This window comes from Acinonyx jubatus, chromosome E3 (assembly GCF_027475565.1).
Source record: "Acinonyx jubatus isolate Ajub_Pintada_27869175 chromosome E3, VMU_Ajub_asm_v1.0, whole genome shotgun sequence".
NCBI classification, from domain to species: Eukaryota; Metazoa; Chordata; class Mammalia; order Carnivora; family Felidae; genus Acinonyx; species Acinonyx jubatus.
This window is the reverse complement of record NC_069398.1, coordinates 18,138,692-18,160,719: the sequence shown is the minus strand read 5'-3', so window position 1 is coordinate 18,160,719 and position 22,028 is coordinate 18,138,692. Positions and strand designations below refer to the sequence as shown.

Sequence of the window (22,028 nt, the reverse complement as noted above, 5' to 3'; positions counted from 1 at the left end):
ACCTTGTCCCTATTCATGCCTACCCATAACCCACTTGAACAAAACAAAAAAGGCTTGAATCCCACACCCATCTTCTTAGTGCAGACGATAGAACTAACTAGAGGTCATATGATCCCCAGACATGGCTGGACTGACCAGGGAACAACATACAAATCCAGGCCCAAGAGATAGAAATGCTTGCTTACTAGTCAAAGGAACGTGAAGAAATACAGCCCGACTACTTGTATGCACCTACAAGCAGTCCGAGCACATACAGGCAGCTAACCAGCACTATCCTGAACACATAAGCACCAGATGCAGCTCACGAAATCTGTGACACACAGAACAAAGATATTTTTCAGATTCCAAGTCCCTCAAAAGGTGGAAAAAACTTTTGACCTCCCTGGGACCGGACAAAGCAACACCACGAACCAACTAAGGAACAACTGTTAACATGACTTCATGGGCTTCTAATCAACAGCATCTACCTTCTCAGAAGATCCCTGACCCAAATTTTGCCCTGAAAAACCCTCACTTGTAAGCCATCGGGGCATTTTGAGCATTAGCTCCTCGTTCTTCTGGATGGCACCACACCAATAAATACCCTATATTCCTTCACTACAAAAGCTCGGTGTCAGTTTTTACTGGCTTGCTGTGCATCAGGTGAATGAATTCTCACCGGGTTTGGTTACAGGCTCTTCCTTTGGATCTGACCTCCCATGGCAGGCAGGTGGGGCAAATTCTAACTCTACACTTACTGCTTTTCCTCCCCAACACATACAAAAGAAGCTGTAGCATGACCAGAAGGTGGCATAGTGTGTATGGAACCCAAGGCGGGAAGGGGATACAATACATTAACTCTTAAAAATTGCCTTTATCTCCTCCCCTACCCCACTGCCGCTCCTAAAATAGGAATACATTGTATGGAGTATTACTCAGCAATCAAAAAGAATGAAATCTTGCCATTTGCAACAACATGGATGGAACTAGAGTGTATTATGCTAAGCAAAATTAGTCAGAAAAAGACAAATATCATATGACTTCGCTCATATGTGGAATTTAAGATACAAAACAGATGAACACAATGGAAGGGAAGCAAAAATAATATAAACACAGGGAGCGGGGGCAAAACTTAAGAGACTCTTATGGCTGGGAGGTGGGCTAAATGGGTGAGGAGCATTAAGGAGGACTCTTGATGGGATGAGCACTGGGGGTTATATGTAGGGGACGAATCAGGGGATTCTACTCCTGAAATCATTATTGCACTATATGCTAACTAACTTGGATATAAATTTTAAAAAAGAAATAAAATAAAATAAAAAATAAAGTAAAATTAAGTTAAATTAAAAATGGGTATACGCGGTAGAAAGTCAAACATTGCAGAGATCTAGAATCTGGAATGGAAAAAATACAAATTCTCCATGATCCCTGTCTAGGGTATGACCACTCCCGAAGAGTGTGATAACATCCCATCCCCTAGCCTCTCCCCCTTTCTTTGTTCAGTAACTGCAATAATTTTGCTTACGAAAATAAGATTGGCTTGGGGCTCTCTTTCTCTGGGGTGGGGGGAAGCCACTCCTCAAAGCACGGGAACTTCTGTAACCTGGGACAGCTGAGAGCAGGGCTGGGGAGGAGGGCTGGTGGGAGGGGGGCCAGATTCTGCCCCTGAAGAGTACTGGGCTCTACAGACATTCCCCATCCCCTACCACCACCCACTCAAACTACAAGGCTATGATCTTCACTATTTGAAAATCGTATTTGAATAGATTTTCCTCTGTAAGTATGGAATGATGTATCAGATTGAATGAGCCAACAAGCAAATGCTCAAAGATCTCCCTGATGGACCCCCAGGATTCTCTTGACATTCCTCAGGCTGGATGCCACCTTTAAAGACCAGGGCTTCTACAGGGGATCCCCAGAGCACATTACCATCCAGGAGTGGTCAGACAGAAAGTCAGCTAGATCACATGACACCTGGATTGGAATTTATACAGTCAAGGATGGCTATCCTATCCAGGAAACCTTCACCAGGAATTACAAGGTGATGCTGTCCGCCCAGTGTTTTGACATCCAGCTGGACATTAAAGACCTCTGTGTGTCTACCCCACCAAGAAGGTGCCAGAGTACCCAGCAGAGAAGGTAAGCCCGCGAACGCAGAAGTGACAGCACTGGACATCAGACGCCACGGCCTCGGTGGGAAATGGATTTGAGACTTGAAGAGACAGGGCTCTTCGCTGGAGGTAAATACCGTCATCTTACGAAGATAAACAGTTGTGAGTTCTTTGTATGTCTGTAATTTTGACTACTCAAGCTATGTTTACAAAATGAAACAGAATGGAGAACATATGGTAACATGAGATGAATAGATAGCTAATATGGATACTTCGGCTAGTTCTGAAATCCACCTGGTCCTGTTTTTTACGTGTGTGTAGGTGCATGCTAGGTGCCCCGGCATATGAAGGGCGAAGGTGTTGGCTGTGGCAGGGAGGCGTATTGTACTATTGACATTGTTGAGGATTGATGGTGATAATAAAAAGTACGTGATTTGGGTCAGTTTACAGACAACGACCCCTTTAGTGTCAGAATGCTGACATTGGCCCCTCCTACCAAAGCAATCCCTTTTAAAGTCCCTTCCGGATTTGGGGCACCTGGGTGGCTCAACTGAGACACTCGGTTGAGTGTCCGACTTCAGCTCAGGTCATGATCCCATGGTTCATGGGTTCAAGGCCCGCATCAGGCTCTGTGCTGACAGTTCAGAGCCTGGAGCCTGCTTCAGATTCTGTGTCTCCCTCTCTCTCTGTCTCTCTGCCCCTCCCCCACTTGCGCGCGCGCGCGCGCGCGCGCGCGCGCTCTCTCTCTCTCTCTCTCAAAAATAAATAAACATTTAAAAAATAAAAAAAAATAACTAATAAATATTTGGTTGCATTAAAAAAAAATCCCTTCCAGATTTAAGAGTTCTATGGCATGACCCAATTCATATAGAAATTTTGGCGTAACTAGAAGTCTGTACTATTCCTCTAAAGAGACATTTTAAGGGGCACCTGGGTGGCTCAGTTGGTTGAGCATCCGACTTCAGCTCAGATCATATATCTCACACTCCGTGAGTTCCAACCCCGCGTCGGGCTCTGTGTTGACAGCTCAGAGCCTGGAGCCTGCTTCAGATTCTGTGTCTCCTCCTCTCCCTGCCCCTCCCCTGCTCATGCTCTGTCCCTCTGTGTCTCAAAAATAAATAAAAATTTAAAAAAATTTTTAAAAAGACAAGAATAAAAAAGAGCACTGAACTGTGAGACAGGAGACTCTCGTCTAATAAATCCAGGACCAGAATTCCCTTGTGCTCTAGCTCCTTTGGCTAACTAAATGCACTGTGCTTCCCTTCACTTTGGCCTTCCTGGGAAACTGACCTGGTCTCTCTGACTTCCTAGGTTAGCTCACACGTGAGTTTTTCTGGGAGTTGCTCACAAGCCTGGGTTAGGTGCATGGTGCAGCCTGAAGGTGCTTTTGTCACACTACTTATTACGCTGGGTGGTAACATCCTGCTTATTGGACACTATCATCCTCCAGCCTATGAGCCCCTTGGATACGGGTACTGTGTTCTGTTCACTTCTATATCCCAGCACCAAGCAAGTGCCTGGCGTATGATTGGTGCCCTAGACGTTTGTAGAATAGTGAATGCTAGCCTGTCTTGCCCTTCCTTCCTCCTCTGGTAAAGGGGTTGGGTTCACTGATTTCTAGGGAGTGTTCCAGGAATAGAATTTATCACTCTAGACTCATTCATGATTGTTTTAACTGACCATCCATCTTCTTTACTTACCAGAGGAAGTGTGATAGCTATTTTATGCTGAAAACAATGTATTACACACAGTTACTTATATTATTTCAAAAACTGTAACGTAAGGGGCGTCTGGGTGGCTCAGTCGGTTAGGTGTCTAACTTCAGCTCAGGCCATGATCTTGCGGTTCAAGAGTTTGAGCCCCATGTCAGGTTCTGTGCTGACAGCTCAGAGCCTGGAGCCTGCTTCAGATTCTGTCTCCCTCTCTCTGCCCCTCCCCCGCTCAGGCTCTCTGTCTTTCTCTCTTAAAAATAAATAAAAACACCTGCACCCCGATGTTTATAGCACCACTATCAACAATAGCCAAAGTATGGAAAGAGCCCAAATGTCCATCGATGGATGAATGGATAAAGAAGATGTGGTATCTATATATACAATGAAGTATTACTCGGCAGTCAAAAAGAATGAAATCTTGCCATTTGCAACTACGTGGATGGAACTGGAGGGTATTATGCTAAGTGAAATTAGTCAGTCAGAGAAAGACAAATATCATATGACTTCACTCATATGAAGACTTTAAGACACAGAACAGATGAACACAAGGGAAGGGAAGCAAAAATCATATAAAAACAAGGAGGGGGACAAAACATAAAAGACTCTTAAATACGGAGAACAGAGCATTACTGGAGGGGTTGTGGGAGGGAGGATGGGCTAAATGGGGAAGAGGCACTAAGGAATCTACTCCTGAAATCATTGTTACACTGTATGCTAACTTGGACATAAATTTTAAAAAAATAAATTAAATAAAAAAAGAGAAATATTTGGAAAAATAAATAAGTAAATAAATAAAAAATTAAACAGTGTAATGTAAAAGTTAGGATTATAGTACACATAATGTTCTGCAACTTGTTTTTCTCATTCATGACGACTTTCTCATCAGAGCCAGAGACATAACTTATTGTTGTTGTTTTTTTAACATTTATTCATTATTGAGAGAGAGAGAGACAGAGCATGAGCAGGGGAGGGGCAGAGAGAGGGGGGAGACACAGAATCGGAAGCAGGCTCCAGGCTCCCAGCCGTCAGCACAGAGCCCGACGCGGGGCTCGAACTCACAAACTGTGAGATCGTGACCTGAACCGAAGTCGGATGCCCAACCGCCTGAGCCACCCAGGCACCCCCGTAGCTTATTGTTTTTAAAGGCTACAGAGTATTTCACCAAAGAATGCTGATCGGTCACCTTCTGTTGGATGCTTAGCTTGTTTCCAGCTTTTCACTATTATAAACAAGGCCATTTCCGCAGGAGCATTTCCTCAGGAGACTCTGTAAGTAGAACTACAATATCACGGCATATTTAACATTCTGAACAGCGTTGCCAAACTGCCCATGGAGAGAACGCACCCACTTGTCTTCAAGGTGATGGTAGTGCACAGCCAAGAATAATTGCAAGTCAGCTGCCGGGTTTGGGGGGTGTCTCTGGACCTGCTGCTATAAAGTCAGGCGGACCCATTTTATTTCACCACATTTAGGTTTCTTCGTCTCTTTGGTACCCAGGGATGCCACCAGCCCAGCTTGATTACGTTATCTGCCTTCAGCCTGGGAATCTCCAGATCCTTTGAGCCAAAAACACCTGCACATCCTTTGAGCTGTCCACGCTTTCCTGACTTGGCCAGTTTAACTCGTGGAGTTGGATGTGTTTTGGTGTCTTTCTCTTTTTTCTTTTTTAATTTTGAGAGAGAGAGAGTATGAATGGAGGAAGGGCAGAGAGAGAGAGGGAGAGAGGAAATCCCAAGCACGCTCCACAGTGTCAGGGCAGAGCCCGATGCTGGGCTCGATTCTACGAACCGTGAGAGCATGACCTGAGCAGAAATCAAGAGTTGGAGGGGCGCCTGGGTGGCGCAGTCGGTTAAGCGTCTGACTTCAGCCAGGTCACGATCTCGCGGTCCGTGAGTTTGAGCCCCGTGTCAGGCTCTGGGCTGATGGCTCAGAGCCTGGAGCCTGTTTCCGATTCCGTGTCTCCCTCTCTCTCTGCCCCTCCCCCGTTCATGCTCTGTCTCTCTCTGTCCCAAAAATAAATAAACGTTGAAAAAAATTAAAAAAAAAAAAAAAGAGTTGGATGCTTAACTGACCGAGCCACCCAGGCACCCCTCTTTCTCAGTCATTTTTGTTCAGGGTTCACTGCCTCTAGGAAACCTGCTGTGATCCTCTCCCAACTGTCCCCCACCCTCCTCACTCCCATTGGGTTGGGTACCTTCCTGAGAGCTTCCCAGTGCCCCCGGGGTTTACTCCGGGTTATGTGCAGATTACACTGGGTTGTAATAGGTGTGCCTGGCCATCTCCTGGAATGTCACGAAGGTACAGTCATACATAGAAAGAAAATAAACTTCCTCTTGGCCGATTACACGTATTTACCTGGAGACTAGAGAATGGGAAAACACACTTCAACTTTTCCCACTGAGTCACCTTCTGGGCCCTACAGGCCCATGCCATTGGTTCCCAAAAGTCCCTTCTCTCTTGGCCACCCTCCCTCTGTCTGCCCCGCTCCCCTGGGATCTGGGCTTTCTTCTAATAGCACCTGCAGGATCAAGGCCAGGAAACGTTCCTCCCTGGCTCCACGGAGAATGGTCACACTGTCTTCACAGTCTTCTGTGGGACTAGGGTTGGGGCTCTCAGTTCCCCCAGAGCACAGCACCAAGAAGCTGAAAAACCCACTGATCTTAAAAGAGCTTTGCGGATTCAACTGATCATTTATTGAGCACTGACTGTGTTCCAGGGACCGGGGATACAACAAGATAGATGAGATTCCTGCCTTCGTGAATGACGATAATAATAACAGCTCGCATGTATTGACCACTTACTCTGTTCTGGGCATTGTTCTGCGCCTTGACACGAATTGGCCTTTTAATCCTTCTAACAATCCCACCAGGTAGGTATCATCGTTAATCTCATCTTACAGATGAGGAAACTGAGACACACAGAGGCTAAATAACTTCTCTCAGGGCACAAGACGAACAGGTACAAGAACCAAGCTTTGGACCCAAGCAGAGCCTACTCCTTTAGCCACTGACTGAACCAAACCAAGATTGCATTCGAGTGGGGACATATCACGTAGAGGGAAACAAAGAAAAAAGGATATTTCCATCAGTGACCTCTATGGGGAAAGTATAATAAAATGAGGGTCATGGGGTAAAAATGGGGAATCCTTAGCACCCAGCCTGGTCCAAAGCAAGTCCTAATCATTCAAGGGGAAGGGAGGAGGGACAGGGAGGGCGGAAGGAAGGAATCCCTGACAGGTGCTTCCCTAGGCACGGCCGCCAAAAGCTTGCCAGTGTTTGGACAGCCGTGCTGATCTAGAACCAGGCTGGAACTGAGATCAGGTAGACCTCGGGAGCGATCCTTCACCACTCACCAGCCGTGTGACCTTGAGCAAGTTGCTCTCGGAGCTTCAATTTCCCTTCTCCAAAGATCGGAGGAAATAGTGATCTACACTGTGCCGGCTCAGGACAAAGGCCTGTCGCACCTAGTGGTTCTGTCACCATCTTCCCCGTGCAGCTGAGCCGATGGAAAGTCAGAAGGGAGCCCAGGATCTCGCAGCTCGTACAGGCGCCTGGGCAGCTCGGGAATTTGGAGGGTGGGGGGTGTTCTTGGTAGTGACCACGACAGGGTGCAGACGTTTGTCCTGCTAGACAGTCATGAAGCTAAAACGCTCCTTTACGAGGACGTGAGGCTAGAACGTACTCCATCACATGCAGTGGTGACCTCCTTAACTTTCACCTGGGAGATTTATTTCCTGCTCTCGGCGACTGAGGAGGGTCTGCCCTTCTCACCACAGGTTGTCTCTGAAGTAACTTTTATTTCAAATAATCAATATACGGGGCGCCTGGGTGGCTCAGTCGGTTAAGCGGCCGACTTCGGCTCAGGTCATGATCTCGCAGTCCGTGATTCGGCTCAGGTCATGATCTCGCAGTCCGTGAGTTCGAGCCCCGCGTCGGGCTCTGTGCTGACAGCTCAGAGCCTGGAGCCTGTTTCAGATTCTGTGTCTCCCTCTCTCTGACCCTCCCCCGTTCATGCTCTGTCTCTCTCTGTCTCAAAAATAAATAAATGTTAAAAAAAAATTAAAAAAAAATAAAATAATCAATATGCTAGGGGTGCCTGGGTGGCTTCGTTGGTTACGCATTTGACTCTTGGTTTCAGCTCAGGTCACGAGCTCACCGTTCGAGCCCCGCATCGGGCTCTGCACTGACTGTGTGGGCCTGCTTGGGATTCTCTCTCTCCCTTTCTCTCTGCCTCTCCGCCCCCCTCTCTCTCAACAATAAACATTGAAAAAATAAAATAAAATAAAATAGCCAATATGCTGAAGCGGCACATTGTGGGGCGGCCTGCCCTCGGTCCGTCTGTGATTGTCCCAAGCTCTGTTTTATTCAGGTGACCTCACTTTCATTTCCTGGATGTTCAGGAATTCACATATCAACCAAACCTGAAAAACAAAAACTAAAGTTAATTCTGGCTCAGGCTAGGGAGAAACGGGAGCAGAAGTGCCTCTTCGTGTTAAACACAGAACGAGACTGGGTTATTACAGGGTTTTGGGGGAGGTAAAATTTAGGCAGCACTGAGAGGGAATGGTGTTTGAATGGGCTCACAGCAAGGTGGGCAAGTGAGCAGAGAATTTAAACACCTGGCTAAGCCCGAGAAGGTCCTCAGCGCGGGCCCTGGGATTTGGCACATAAACCCCAGGGAAAGTGTGAGTGGGCCACCCCGGGTGTGGCCCTCTCTGGGTCAGCTCAACCCACACGAGCAGATCCCTTCAGGCAAGTGTGGAACATTCCATCTTCACGCATTTCTTATCTGAATCCCTTCCTTTCGTTCATATTAAGTAGACCCAAATGCCTGTTTACTCCGCAATGTCTTCTCCCTCAGCATTTCCATGGTTTGAAAGACATTATTGCAGCATAAGTGGGTTTCCTTTCACATCGCCTTCCCATTACGGTGACGGCATCATTGAGTTGTTTGGAAATTATGCGAATAACTCATAGGGAAGCTAAGACCGTAGGAGCGTGCCAGGCACTGTCGCAAGTGTCCTTCCCTGAGGTGTCTCATTCGATTCTCTCACCAACCCTATGAAGTCAACGCAATGATTATCATCTTCATTTGTACAGAGGAGAAAACCGAGGCACAGAGAGGTTAAGTGACTTGTCTGGGGTCACCCAGGAAGTAGTGGACCAGAGGTTTGAACCCAGGGCAGCTGGCTCCAGAATCTGCACCCTGTTGGGTGAGGGAAACTACCTAGGGACCCACTCCATCACCACACCCCCCCCCCTTCCTAGCTCGGGATATGAAGGGGGCTTTCCAGATGTTTCTTATCAAAAAGGGGTGTTGGGTGTGTTCGGGGTGAGAACAGCTGACCTATTTCATGGAGTGTTCTTCATAATCTGCCACCAGGGTCCTGCGTCTAAGGCAGAATTGGGATGGGGTCAGCTGCGTGGCAGGGGGCAGGAGACGGACAGGAAGGAGTCGGCCAGGTGAGGCCCTCTGATCCCCACTGGCCATGATCCCAAGGATTGTTTACTTACGCTCAGACTCTGCCTCTTTCCTCCTCCTCCCTGAGGGGCGGGGATCTCCTCTGTGGAAAAATACCCAGCTGGGCGAGCCCCAGTGAGAGGGAGGAGGCAAGGGGAAGGGGCTGGGACTCACAGGACCGACTCTTTTCCCCTCTCGTGATTGCTGTTTACTGGGTCGGGTTCTGGGAAAGGGCCAGATTGCATCAGACAGGGCCTGGGGAGGACACGTGGCCTTATAAGTTGGGGCCCGTGAACAGGGAGGTGTCAGGAAACCAGACACAAACAAAGCGTTGGGAGACGGCAGGGAGACAGCAAGGGAAAGTCAGGTGTGATGGCCACCTTCCCTCAAGCAGCCAGCCCGGCCCAGCAGCCCCCAGGTCCGGAGGACGAAGACCTCAGCCTGGATGAGTATGACCTCTATAACCTGGCTCCTTCTTACCTGGGTAAGGTCTGGCCCGGTCACCTTCCTGGTCCCTTACCTTCTACCCCCACCCCCTCACTAGGATTCCTCCTTGGACTCCTTCCCACCCCCCACCCTTCTCTAACCTGTTCCCTTGACCCCTCCAGTCACCCCTTCCAACCCCTCTTCCCCTTAGTGCTGTCCTGCTCAGCCCTGGGACCTCACATGCCCCTAGAATTTGGGGGCAACAACAGATCATGGGGGCCCCTCATTTCACAGATGGGGAGACAGGGGTTACAAGTGCCCCAAAGCTATATGGTGACCACTCTCCAGTCCGCTTCCTCCAACCCATGCTCTTTCCACCCCGCACTCCCAACCCCCTGCCTCTCCTTGGATGTATCAGGCCTCCGTCCACCTCACCTCGGCCTCTTGACTGGTTCCCAGGAGCAGGAGGTCGGAAAGGTCGCAGCAAGAGAGAAGCTGCCGCCAACACCAACCGCCCCAGCCCCGGTGGCCACGAGAGGAAGCTGGTGACCAAGCTTCAGAACACGGAGCGGAAAAAGCGAGGGGCACGGTCTTGAGGCAGAGCTGGAGGTAAAGAGTCAGGGGTAGAAGTCCCTCTGCCTCCAAAGGACATGCCTGAATGTGTGTGGTCAGGTGGGGAGCAAGGTTCCAAGAACTGTCGTCTCGGGGTGCCTGGGTGGCTCAGTCAGTTGGGTGTCTGACTTCAGCTCAGGTCACGGTCTCGCAGTTCACGAGTTCAAACCCCTCGTCGGGCTCCGTGCTGACAGCTCAGAACCTGGAGCCTGCTTTGGGTTCTGTGTCTCCTTCTCTCTCTGCCCCTCCCCTGCTCACACTCTGTCTCTCTCCCTCTCTCAAAAATAAACATTAAAAAATTAAAAAAGAAAAAAAAAGAACGATTGTCTCAACATAGAATAAAATGAGACACACATCGGACTCTGAGTTTCCCGGTGGCCAGAGCAAAAGGGGAAACACAGAACCTTTGCAATTGGAGGGAAATTTGGTTTACGGAGAGGGTAACAGAGGCCCAGAGAGGATAGGGTCCTTCTCTGGAGACCCAGAGCAAGTGACCGGGAGAGGAAGAGTTAGAACCCAGAATTAGAACTGTCACTCTCTTTCCTTGCCCCAGATGAGGCTACAGCACGGATACCACACAGCGATGGAGACAGGACTGCGGAGAATTGGCACCTGGGGGAGGGATCCAGGCCTGCCTGCCCTCCCACTCCACCCCGGGACTTACCCTACCTGACTAGGCTCTGAGGGGCCACCAAGCCCCAGAAAAAGGACAAGCTAGGGGTGGGGAGCAAGACGAAGGGAATGGAGAGGCAGCGTCACGAAAGGTACCCCCCACCCCGAAGGAAAGACACCAAAGAAACTGGAACCCCTTAAGGGTGGCAAGGACAATAAATAAAATTCAGCAGTTGCAGCTTGTGTGTGGAATTTTGTCCCCCCTCCCTCTGTGTGGTTTTGTTTGTTTCTGTCCCTGCCTGCATATGTCTGCCTCTGCATGAACCAACAAGAACGGTTTTTGTCTTGGGTTATATGTGTCTGGGAGAGGGCGTCCCCGGTTTGGTAGGGACGGGCAGAGGCCAGCCTGGCTGCTTTTGTTTTATTTTGGTACACAGAGGTTTTGGCAAATGTGCCTCTGTGGTCTCTTAGGAAATGCACGGAAATGTCCTGTTTCCTTGTCATGCTGCCTGTGAAAGAAGCCCCCTCCCCAGACCCTCCCCAGCTCCTCTCCCTTTTCAGAATAAACAATCTTACTGATCATGTCATTTTCATATAAAACCACCTTTTGAAGTGACTGTTCTTTATGGTGCCGTCTACAAAACGGAGAACACCGAGATTTAGAACATGAAGGGACTTGCCCCAGGTTACTCGGGGGCTGCTGTACTGAAGTCTCAAAACGGGATAGAAAGTTCTCTCTCTGTCACGTAGCAGCTCCAACAGTCAGTACTCTTGGGCTAAAATGACAACTTGACCATGTCAAGGATTCCAGCTACTTTGAACTCATTGTTCCGCCACGCTCCAAACATGGCTTCCACTTTGGGGTCCACACTCGCTGCTTTGGCGTCTGCCACCAATCAGATCTGCATCTCAACCCGTGGAAAGGGAGTGGGGGAAGCCACACCAATTCATTTTGAAGACCATGACCTAAAAGTAGAATACGTGACATCTGGCCAGAATTTAATCGCATGGCCACGCCCAACTACCGGAGAGGTTGGGAGACATAGTATTCAGGTGCTTAGCCACGTGTTCGCCGAAACTTGGGGAGGGCGGAGGTGTGAAACCTGGGGAAAAAACTGGCAAGAAACATTTTCCACGGGCAGACTCAGCACAAGACAGGGGGGTGGGGTGGGGAGAAAAGCCCTAGGTCTGGTCCTGGGCAAAGCATTTTTCTTTTTCTCCTGCCCTTCCATATAAGCCCTAGGCTGCACAACTTGGAGGCAATTGTTCTTAGTTAGGGACCTAAGAATATGAACAGAGGAAGGCCTCAGCCCAGCACAGATCTGGTGTGTCAGCTTTAGAAAATCATGGCAACAGCCCCCAGGTAATTGGGCTACTACTCTGTGACAGGTGTTTTACAGGCACTGTTCCATTTAACCCTTACACTAATCCAATAGGCATAATGTTATCTGATCCTATTTTACAGACCAGAAAACCGAGGTTAAGAGAAGTTAAGTAATTTGCCCAAAGTCACACAGCCACAACTTGGAGGAGCTGGGATTTTGAACTTAGGTCCGTCTAATTTTTGAAGCCCAGGTCTTTCCCTTTTTACTATATGCCTGAGGATAACCTGTACGACAACATGGAATCCTAGATGTTAGTTCATTTCTGGTTAATTACTACTCCTTCTGAGCCTGTTTCTTTTCCTGTCAAAAGGTCTACTTCAAAGGAGAAAACAAAGGCTGCAAAGCGCTGTGTCTGTGGCCGAACGTGGCCACTCCCTGTCTTCTGGGTCCTTTGACACTTTGCCAGGAGGCCCCATATGCTACCCTCACTCCTGGCCTGTGATTGGCCCTCCCTGGCCTCGCCCTACCTTGGCACAAACTCTGCCTGGGAGGCCTTTACGTGGCTGTTCCGGGAACCAGATAATTCTTGGAATTACTGAATGTTTGGATCTGAAAGGATCCTGGATGTTAGAGCCCCACTCTGCCCTTCGCGGAAGGGAAAATCAAGGCCTGATGGGGCAGGGGCTAAAACTAATACGAAGACTGGGGACGCAGTCAGGACAAGAACCTGTTCTTGACTCTACCTGTCCAGAACACCCCTCTACTGTTCCACCCACTTTTTACCCCCCTTTTTTTTGGTCCCCTAGTTGCATGTAATGTCTGTCTCCTTAGTTTCTAGGGGTCCTCCTGAGAACAGAGGGATGACTGACTTCTATTTCCCCTGGGGAGCTTGCAGAAGTTTCCCCACCAAGTTGCCACAATTCTAAGGATTCCCAGCTCCTTGCTGAGAATCTGGAAACTCACTACGGGGTTTGCTCCACCAACACCTAGTCCTCTTCTGCCCACTCAGCTCTCAGGGCTGTGTATTTTTTCCAATTTCAAAAGCACCCAAAGTTGATTTTAACTGGCACTCCTTAAAGGTAATGCCAGTGCTAGGAAGAGTCATGGCCACCATCATTGATGGTCTGCCTGAGGCTTTTCCCCGCCTCATCTTTCACACAGCACTTTCTTGATTTCTGCCCTACGTGCATTTAGGCTGTACCATTGTTTGCCTAGAATTTTTCAAATTACCTCCTTACCTTTTCCACTCAAACGCACTTTAAAAGGAGACTACATCACCACCCAAACTGGAAAACCACAATCACTTGTCATAACTCGAAGATCGTAGAAAGACACCTAATATCACTTCTTTCAGTCCACCTGCGCACACCTCGGATGACCTTGTGTGCTAAGGGTCACGGGCGTTCACACTCGGAGAAACACGGGTTGTTTTGGAGCCAGACACTCCGCCAGGTGCTCTGCATACATGGGAGAAGGCCGCTTTGTAATCACCCGGTCGCAGGTGCGTTAAAGACACGGCTGCCTGGCTTCCCCTCCCAGAGAGTCTGATTTCGTTGGTCCGAGGTGGAGGCCAGGCATTGGGAGTTGGGAGAGTGAGTCTAACGTGCAGTGAAGCATGAAGGCGTCAGGTGCACGGGGCTTTTGTCTCACACTGCACTTAACAAATAGGGTCATCACTGCAAGCGCTCCCAAGCCACACGCCCTCCTTACCGTGGGGCCTTGCCACCCTCCTATCGAATGGGAGATGGGGGACTGTGCTCCTTTTGAACGCGGGGGGAACTTTGCTCTCTGGGGTTCTTGGAGCGCAGTCACCCTGCTGCAAGAAAGTCCGAAGCGACACACGTGGAGACACGACATGGAAAGGCCACGTGCTGATGTCATTCTGGTCTTCAGCCCTGCGGAAGTCCCAGCTGAAAGCCATCCTCCGGCTCCAGACGTGTGAGCGAAGGGAACCCGCTGACGATTTCCAGCCCCAGCCGCCGTGTCACCTCTGGCATCTGAGTCTTCCCGGATGAGGCCCAACAACATATTGGGGCGCCAGAGATAAGCCAGCTCTAATTCCCCACCCACGGATGCAGCGTGTGACCAAACGGTCATTTCACAGCCTGATGTTTGGGGATGGTTACACGGCAATAGTGACTGGAACAGCCTCAGGGCCCCCTGGGCCCAAGTCCAGATCCCATCTGCAAGTGGGGCTCGAACTCACAAATCGTGAGATCATGACCCGAGCCGAAGTCAGACGCTCATCCGACTGAGCCTCCCCGGCGTCCCAGTTTATCCTGCACCTTAATTTCCACATCTGTAGACAGGAGATGAAAAGTACACCCACCCCCCGGAATGGTTTTGAGGAGGAAATGGAGTCTCTCAAGCACTTAGCAGGGCACCTGACCCAGAACAAGACCTTAAGGAAACGGCAGAGAAGCAGACACAATGGGCTCTGGACCCAGACTCTGTGGGTTCAAGTCCCTGCTCCCTCATCCTCTGTGTGACCTTGGGCTGCTTACCTGACCTTTCTAGTCTCAGTTTCCCCACGTGTAAAATAGGAATTCCAGTAACATTAAGCACGGGGTCCTTGCTGCGATTAAGCAAGGAAGTGTTGCAAAGTGCATAGTAAGCAGCATGTAAGTGCTTGATTAAAACAGTGACCCAGAGACAGAGTTCCGCGTGCAAGAAATGCAATCTATTGTTTAAGTTGATACACAGTGCTCCTTTTCTGCTGGCAGCAGGTGTCTGATGGGGTCAGTTTGCCCTCCTTTCTCTCCTTTCTCCAGGGTTGATCAGGAGCAGAGCTGGGAAGGGGCGTGGAATGCTCGAGGCCTCAACATCCCCTTGGTACATTGCCATCTGCCACCATGTCCCTGCCACTGCCCTTCCTGTCCTTTCTTTTCTTTTTTTATCTTAATGTTTATTTATTTATTTTGTGAGAGAGCGAGCACAAGCAGGGGAGAGGCAGAGAGAGATAATCCCAAGCAGGCTCCACGCTGTCAGCACAGAGCCCCATGAGGGGCTCAAACTCATGAACCATGAGATCATGACCTTAGCTAAAATCAAGAGTCAGATGCTTAACTGACTGAGCCACCAGGCACCCCCTTGTCCTTTCCGTTTGTTGTTTACGATCAACCCTCACAGCCCTGCTCTTTGTGTGCTCCGGGCCACCTCCCACATCTGGGGGCAGGGATACATCTGGGGCCTGTCCTCCACTGGAAAAGGGGGCACAGTCCCTTCCGTCCTCAGATCTCTCCATACTGTTCAAAACGAGCGTGGCCTGGACTCTGTGAGGACACGCCAGTTCTAACTTCTCCTCCTTTCCTTTTCAAATTGCTTCCCTTCTTCCCTGACTTGGGGAGTACCTTAAAGTTGGCCCCACCCCCACCCCATCCACCTTGCTATTCGGGTCACTGCGATCCTCTGTGCCTTCAGTCCCCCACGGCTGTTGAACTAAAAATGAAACCGTACTGACATCCCTTCGCCGTAGCAATGAAAGCCACATGGCCCTCACTGACTTACCAGGAATGGGATGAGCATCAAAGGAGATGTGGGGAAACTCCACCTTGGTTTGTGTACAAAAATTGCACGGTGATGGATGGTAACCAGTGATCACTGGTGGGTGATCACTCTGTAGTGCATACCAATGTCAAATTATCACGTTACACCTGAAACTTACATGTTCTACACCAACTTGACTTCAATATGATTCAACCACAGCAATTATTATTTTTTTTAATATATATATTTTTAAGGTTTATTTATTTATTTTTGAGAGAGGGAGCGTGAGGGGGGGGGAGGGGCAGAGAAAGAAGGAGACAGAATCCCAAGCAGGCTCCACACTGTCTGCACAGAGCCGGATGCGGGGCTCAAACTCACAAACATGAGATCATGACCTGAGCCGAAACCAAGAGTTGGACGCCCAACCAACGGAGCCACCCAGGTGCCCCGCATGGTAATTATTATTATCACACTTTGGCAAATGCCAAAGTCCTGTGGGAGGGCAAAGGCCTGGGTTATGGGTTCACTGGCAGTCACAGGCTGAGCTGGGAGTAGACTCGATGTGCTGATTCCAAAATCCAAGCTTTCCAGAGAGCTCTGTGGCCTTCAGGGAGTGCCAGGCTGGAGAAAGCAAAGAAGGAAGAACAACCCATCCCCAGAGTCCCTGAGCAAGCAGTCTGCCCCACACAGGGGTACCTTTCCCCAGGGGCCAGACACTACGCCCAGGTCTCTGACAACTAGAAGCACTTCCTTTTCTGTGTAAAAGAAGGTACACTTTTCTTTTTTATAATTTTTTTAATGTTTATTTATTTTTGACAGAGTGAGACAGAGCATGAGCGGGGGAGGGGCAGAGAGAGAGAGGGAGACACAGGATCTGAAGCAGGCTCCAGGCTCTGAGCTGTCATCACAGAGCCTGACTCGGGGCTCGAACCCATGAACCTCGAGACCATGACCTGAGCTGAAATCCAACGCTCGACCGACTGAGCCACCCAGGCGTCCCTATACTTTGCGTTTCTGATTACAAAAGCAGTGAATGCTGTGGAATCAGAAGATGAGCACCATCCCCTTGGGTTCAGTCCTCCTGACTGAACACATCCTCCCTCTAACTTTTGCCTTACATTTGAGTTATAAAATTGAAGTTCATTTGTAATCATTTCACGGAATGCTTACACCAGCTCTGTGCAGGCTTATCCTGTTCTCTCTTTTCTGGAGAACTGGTTTGGAGAAGTTTTGTTGGAGTGTGTGTGTGTGTGTGTGTGTGTGTGTGTGTGTGTTTTACTGTTTGAGGAAATAATCATTTATTCCTTCGACACATATTTATGGAGCCAGGGAATATTCTAGAAGCTATGAGTACAACAGTAAACCAGTTCTCTTCTCATGGAGCTCACATTCCAGTGGGGACAAACAATAAAAGTGAACAAACAAAAGAATTTCAGCAGGGTGTGTGCAATTTAAAATGCCTCAGTTGCGGGGGGGGGGGGGCACCTGGGTGGCTCAGTAAGTTGAGCGTCCCACTTCGGCTCAGGCCATGATCTCGTGGTCCGTGAGTTTGAGCCCTGGGTCAGGCTCTGTGTTGACAGCTCAGAGCCCGGAGCCTGCTTTTGGATTCTGTGTCTTCCTCTCTTTCTGCCCCTCCCCACTCATGCTCTGTCTCTCTGTCTCTCTCTCACTGTCCGTCAAAAATAAACAAACATTAAAAAAAAATAAAACACACCTTGGTTAGGGAAAGCCTCACTGAGCTGTGAGGGCCTTTAAGTGAAGACCAGAAGGAAGTTAGGGAGTCGTTTGTGCTGAAATTCCTCTTTATTAAAAGAGCACATAGTACTCATCTAACATACTATGCATTTTGCTTACTAATTTATTGTCTGGGGTTAGGGGAGGTGACCGCTGGCAGCCAAGAGGCCCGAAGCACTAAGGGCAGGGGCTCAGTGACCAGAGGCAGAAGGCAGGGCCTGGGCTGGGTGACCTAAGTGTCCTCTCTTCTGCTTTCGCTGACCCCTCCTCCCCTAAGTGGGCCCCTCCGTGGAGCAGGTGCACTGCCCTGGGGAGTCTCCTAAAGGTGTTCTGGGGACGCCCTCTCCGTCACCATCCTCCTTAACATGCTTCCCCACTGCCCATTTGACACAGTCCATATTCTTGAGTGTGGTGTTCAGACCCCAACCACCCGCCCCTCAGGCTAAGCTCTTCTTCAGGGCTGGTCAAGTAGGTGCACAATAAACATTCGCGGACGAGTATGTCAGGACTAGTCTCACTTCACAGCGCTCTTTTTACTGGGGACGTTTCTCCTCCCACCCCGTCCTGTCAGAATCCTACTAATTCCCAACAATCAGTGTTGCCTTCCAGAGTTTTCTCCCGTCTGATCGCCCGACAGAGTTGACCCACCCCACAACCTCACCGGGCAAATATAGTCCCCACCTCCATTTTGCAGATGCAGAAACCGAGGCTGAAAAGGAACGCGATTCGCTAGGTCTGGGTCAGAGATTCTCACCTGCAGGAAGCTTCCTCTGTTTCTCACGAGAACCACCCTCTCCTCACCCCGAACCCCATGCTCCTCTGTACCTCCTGCTACAGTCTGGCCTATTTTAGGGCTGTGTTGATGTCTGCTCCCCCTTGAATGAGAACAGTGTTGGAGTCAGTATATCTGTTGCTTCTATAGGAGTTGTCTGGGCCTGCCCTGCTCTCCTCCTCTGGGACCGGGCGGTCAGTTGGATTCTGGGGCTCAGACCAGCAAGGACAGCGGTGAGGGCACGAGGTCCTGACCAGCAATCTCTGCGAGAGGGTCCTGGGAGCAGGGCTGGTCTATCACCTGCAGAGGAGAGTGTGAGCCAGGATGGGGGTCCGGGAGGTGGAAGGGGCGGGGCCTGACATAGCTGTGACCTCTGACCTCTACTCCGGCTTCCCCTCTGGCAGCAAGGGCCCTGTCTCCCTTGGGAGACACCCCCCACCTCTCTGCTCCTGAGGGTTTCCTGGTATTTATAGAAAGCTTGGAGTGGATATTCCTACTCCCGGACAGGTGAGAGGTTCTGGACTCTGGGGGAGTGGCCATGAGATTCCTGGTGGGATGTGTGGAGCCCCGGGGGGGGAGGGGGGGTGGCTGGGAGGCTCCCTGGGTCCCACCCTCTCTTATTTGCCCCTCTCCTCTGCCTCTTTCAGCGTCACTGTTTCCTGCATTCTTCTGGCTGCTCATCACAGTCACCCTGGCAAGATCCTTGGTGCAAGGGAACACGGAGAGGACCCTAGGGTGGGGGGGCCGGGCCAGTAGGGCTCCTGGCACTTTCAGTGAATGCAGGAGGGATCATCTCTTTGTCAAGATTGAACCCTGGGGCGCCTAGGTGGCTCAGTGGGTTAAGCATCCGGCTTTGGCTCAGGCCACGATCTCATGGTTTGTGAGTTCGAGCCCCGCGTCGGGTTCCACAATGACCGTGCAAAACCTGCTTGGAATTCTCTCTCTCTCTCTCTCTCTCTCCCCGCCCCCCCCCCCATGCTCTCTCTCTGCCCCTTCCCCACTTGCATCTGTGCTCACGCTCTCTCTCTCTCAAAAATAAATAAATAAATAACATTAAAAAAAAAAAAAAGTTCGAACCCTGGCACCATTTGGAGAGGAGGCCTCAGGGGTAGGCCTCTTGCTATCTTTTGCTCCTGAGCAGGGTTTCTGTTTTCTGGCCCCTCTTCCTTTCTGTGTCCTCCGCAATTAGAGGCCGTTGGTGCCAGTGATCAGGAGCATGAACTGCCACGGCTGTAGTGGAATTGAAATTTGCTAAGAGACTATAACTTAAATGTTCTCACCAAAAAAAAGGGGGGGTTGGGATACGAGGTGATGGATTGTTCATTAACGCCAAGGGAGAAACACATTCACGGTGTTTACACGTATCAGATCAGCACCTTGTACACTTTAGCTTATAATTTTATTTGTCAATTAGACTTCCATAAGGGGGGGGGGAGGATGTGGCCTCTCAAACTGTTCTGTTTTGATTCAAATTTCAGTCCTGCTACTGTTGTGTTATCAACCTTGGTTTCCTCATCCGTAAACTGGATTGTTTTGAGAAATATACGAGTTTGGGCGTATAAAGCCATTAGAGCAATGTCTGATGTATAGAGAAGGTTCAAAATGCTAACCGCTCTGCTAGGCAGTATAGTATAAGTGGCTAAGAAGACCAGAGGTCCAGGGTTCAAGTCCCAGAGCTGCCGCTTACTAGCTGGGTAACCTTGGGCACAAAGCCTTAACCCCTCTGGGCCTCAGTTTCCTCTTCATATAATGAATATAAATAATAATACCTCCAGCATAGGGATTCCATGAGCCAGTAGTTGAAAAGTACCTGGGCACATAGAAGCATTTGATTACATTTTATATCACTTTAATTTGTATAATTTTATAATTATAATATAATTTTAACTTTATTCCATTCAGTATAAGTTCCGTGAAGGCAGAACGTTCCATTGGCCCCATTCACTGCTGAACTCAAATATCTAGAACAATGCCCGGACATACTGAGTTGGCGCTCGGTAAATATTGACCAAGCATCTACTCTGTTTTCACGTTGTCCTTTCTATCTGAAACGCTCTCTCCACTGGCTTCTAACAGAGGGCTCTTTCTACTACACGATGTATTTGCCTTTATCCTTTAACAAAAATCTGGTCTGTGGTTTTTGACATTGGAAATCCATTGTGAAGGTGGCTCAAAGCAGGGGAGGGGAAACACAGCTCCAAATAGCTTAAGCAGAAAAGAAGAGGGGCGCCTGGGTGCCTCAGTCGGTTAAATGTCCAACTTCGGCTCAGCTCATGATCTCGCGGTTCATGGGTTCAAGCCCTACATCAGGTTGTGTGACAGCTCAGAGCCTGGAGCCTGCTTCAGATTCCGTGTCTCCTCTCTTTCTGCCCCTCCTCCTCCCCCACTCACACTCTCTCTCAAAAATAAATAAACATTAAAAAAAATATTTTTTTTAGAGATTCACTCACGAAACTAAACTTTTCAAAGTAATCGCTTCAGGAAGAGCTGGATCCAGGAGCTCGAAGTAACTTGTAAGACCCTTGTCTCCCTCTCTGGCTCTCAGCTCTACTTTCCAAAGTCAGTTCCAGACTGAGGCAGGGTCTTCCCTCACGGCAGCAAACAGCAGGTTCAAGTTCACATCCTGCCTGTTTAGTCACAGCTGCAGACCGGTAAGTTACAAACTGCCCTGCTTTGCCTCTGGTCTCCCACGTGTATCCAGTCTTCTCATCTAGGTGGCCGCCTCTGGGGGCAGGGACCATGGTTGCCACACCTCAGTACTCAATCCCTAATTCTGTCTTCCCCTCTCCCACCCCAAGGGGAAAGAGTGGAAGTTGTTCACATCAATATTGGCAGCAGGACTCATGTCTGAGGAGGTGGGTCTGGAGGAGGTCTGGGGAAGACCCTAGGGGCCTTGGGAAGGGCCCAGAATGTGCAGAAAAATTGAAAAGCTAAGAGACTAACATCTAGATCTTAGGGGTCTTAGTGTAGGTGGGAACAGGAGGCGACAGTCCTCAAGCCATAGAGGGAGAAAGGCATTCATGAAAAGATGAAACACCAGATGGAGGTACAAGGAGCCCGTTATTTGAAGAGCTGAGGAAGGTGTTCTACACAGAGGGAATAGCAGGTACAAAGGCCCTGAGGTAGGAGTGCGCCTGGAGTGTTTGTGGGGCAGCCAGAAGGTGTGGGAGGGAATAAAGGAGGTCAGTGGGAAGGATCACCAGGGCTTTGTAAGCCATTCAGAGGGTTTTGCTTTCACTGAGTGGAATGAGAAGCCACGGGGACCCGTAAGGCCAGGACCAAAACTGAGGCAGGAGCAAGAAAAGCGGGTGGGTTGTATATATTCTTTTGTATGAATCAGATAAGACATAAAACTATAAGCAGTGGGTGCGTACCATTCCGGGGGAGCCACCTGGGGGTTTCACATGCAGTGGGCCAGACGAGTGAGGGACACGGCAGCCACGGGTGGCTGAGACCCCGCAGAGGCTGTGGGGTGACAGCTCTGGGTGGGGCGTAGGGCCCGGTGTCAGCCTCCGAGCTTAGGGCCGCCGGAGGCCTGGTGTGTGCTCGGGCCTGCGCCCCTCCCTCAGACACCTGGCGTGACCCGTCCGGGGGGCTCAGCCCAGGGTCTGTCTCCATTCCAGGTCTTCTTCATAGACAGGATGAAGCCTCCCCTGGCCTGGGAGGTAAGTCCCACCCACTGGCTCTCATATTTGAGGCTGTCCACACCCTGGCCCAGGGCCCAATTGGCTGGCTCCCGGTGATTTCTGTTTCTGGCCCGAATTCTGCCCTGACGCATGTTTCTGGGTCACTAGGTCCC

The 22,028-nt window shown here is 49.8% G+C and overlaps 1 protein-coding gene across 1 annotated transcript; it reads left to right on the top strand.

The window, feature by feature from the left end:
- Positions 1-9,491: 9,491 nt before the first annotated feature.
- Positions 9,492-11,150, top strand: NUPR1 (nuclear protein 1, transcriptional regulator). Its single transcript, XM_015062234.3, has 3 exons — positions 9,492-9,746; positions 10,148-10,297; positions 10,854-11,150. The coding sequence occupies exons 1-2, from the start codon at positions 9,635-9,637 to the stop codon at positions 10,282-10,284; spliced, it is 249 nt and encodes an 82-aa protein (XP_014917720.1). The 5' UTR covers positions 9,492-9,634; the 3' UTR covers positions 10,285-10,297; positions 10,854-11,150.
- Positions 11,151-22,028: the final 10,878 nt, after the last annotated feature.

Excerpts from the sequence above, each read along its gene's own strand:
- NUPR1 (XM_015062234.3), top strand. The coding sequence starts at position 9,635 with ATGGCCACCTTCCCTCAAGCAGCCAGCCCGGCCCAGCAGCCCCCAGGT. Across the intron at positions 9,747-10,147 it reads CCTGGCTCCTTCTTACCTGG|GAGCAGGAGGTCGGAAAGGT; the intron begins GTAAGGTCTGGC and ends ACTGGTTCCCAG.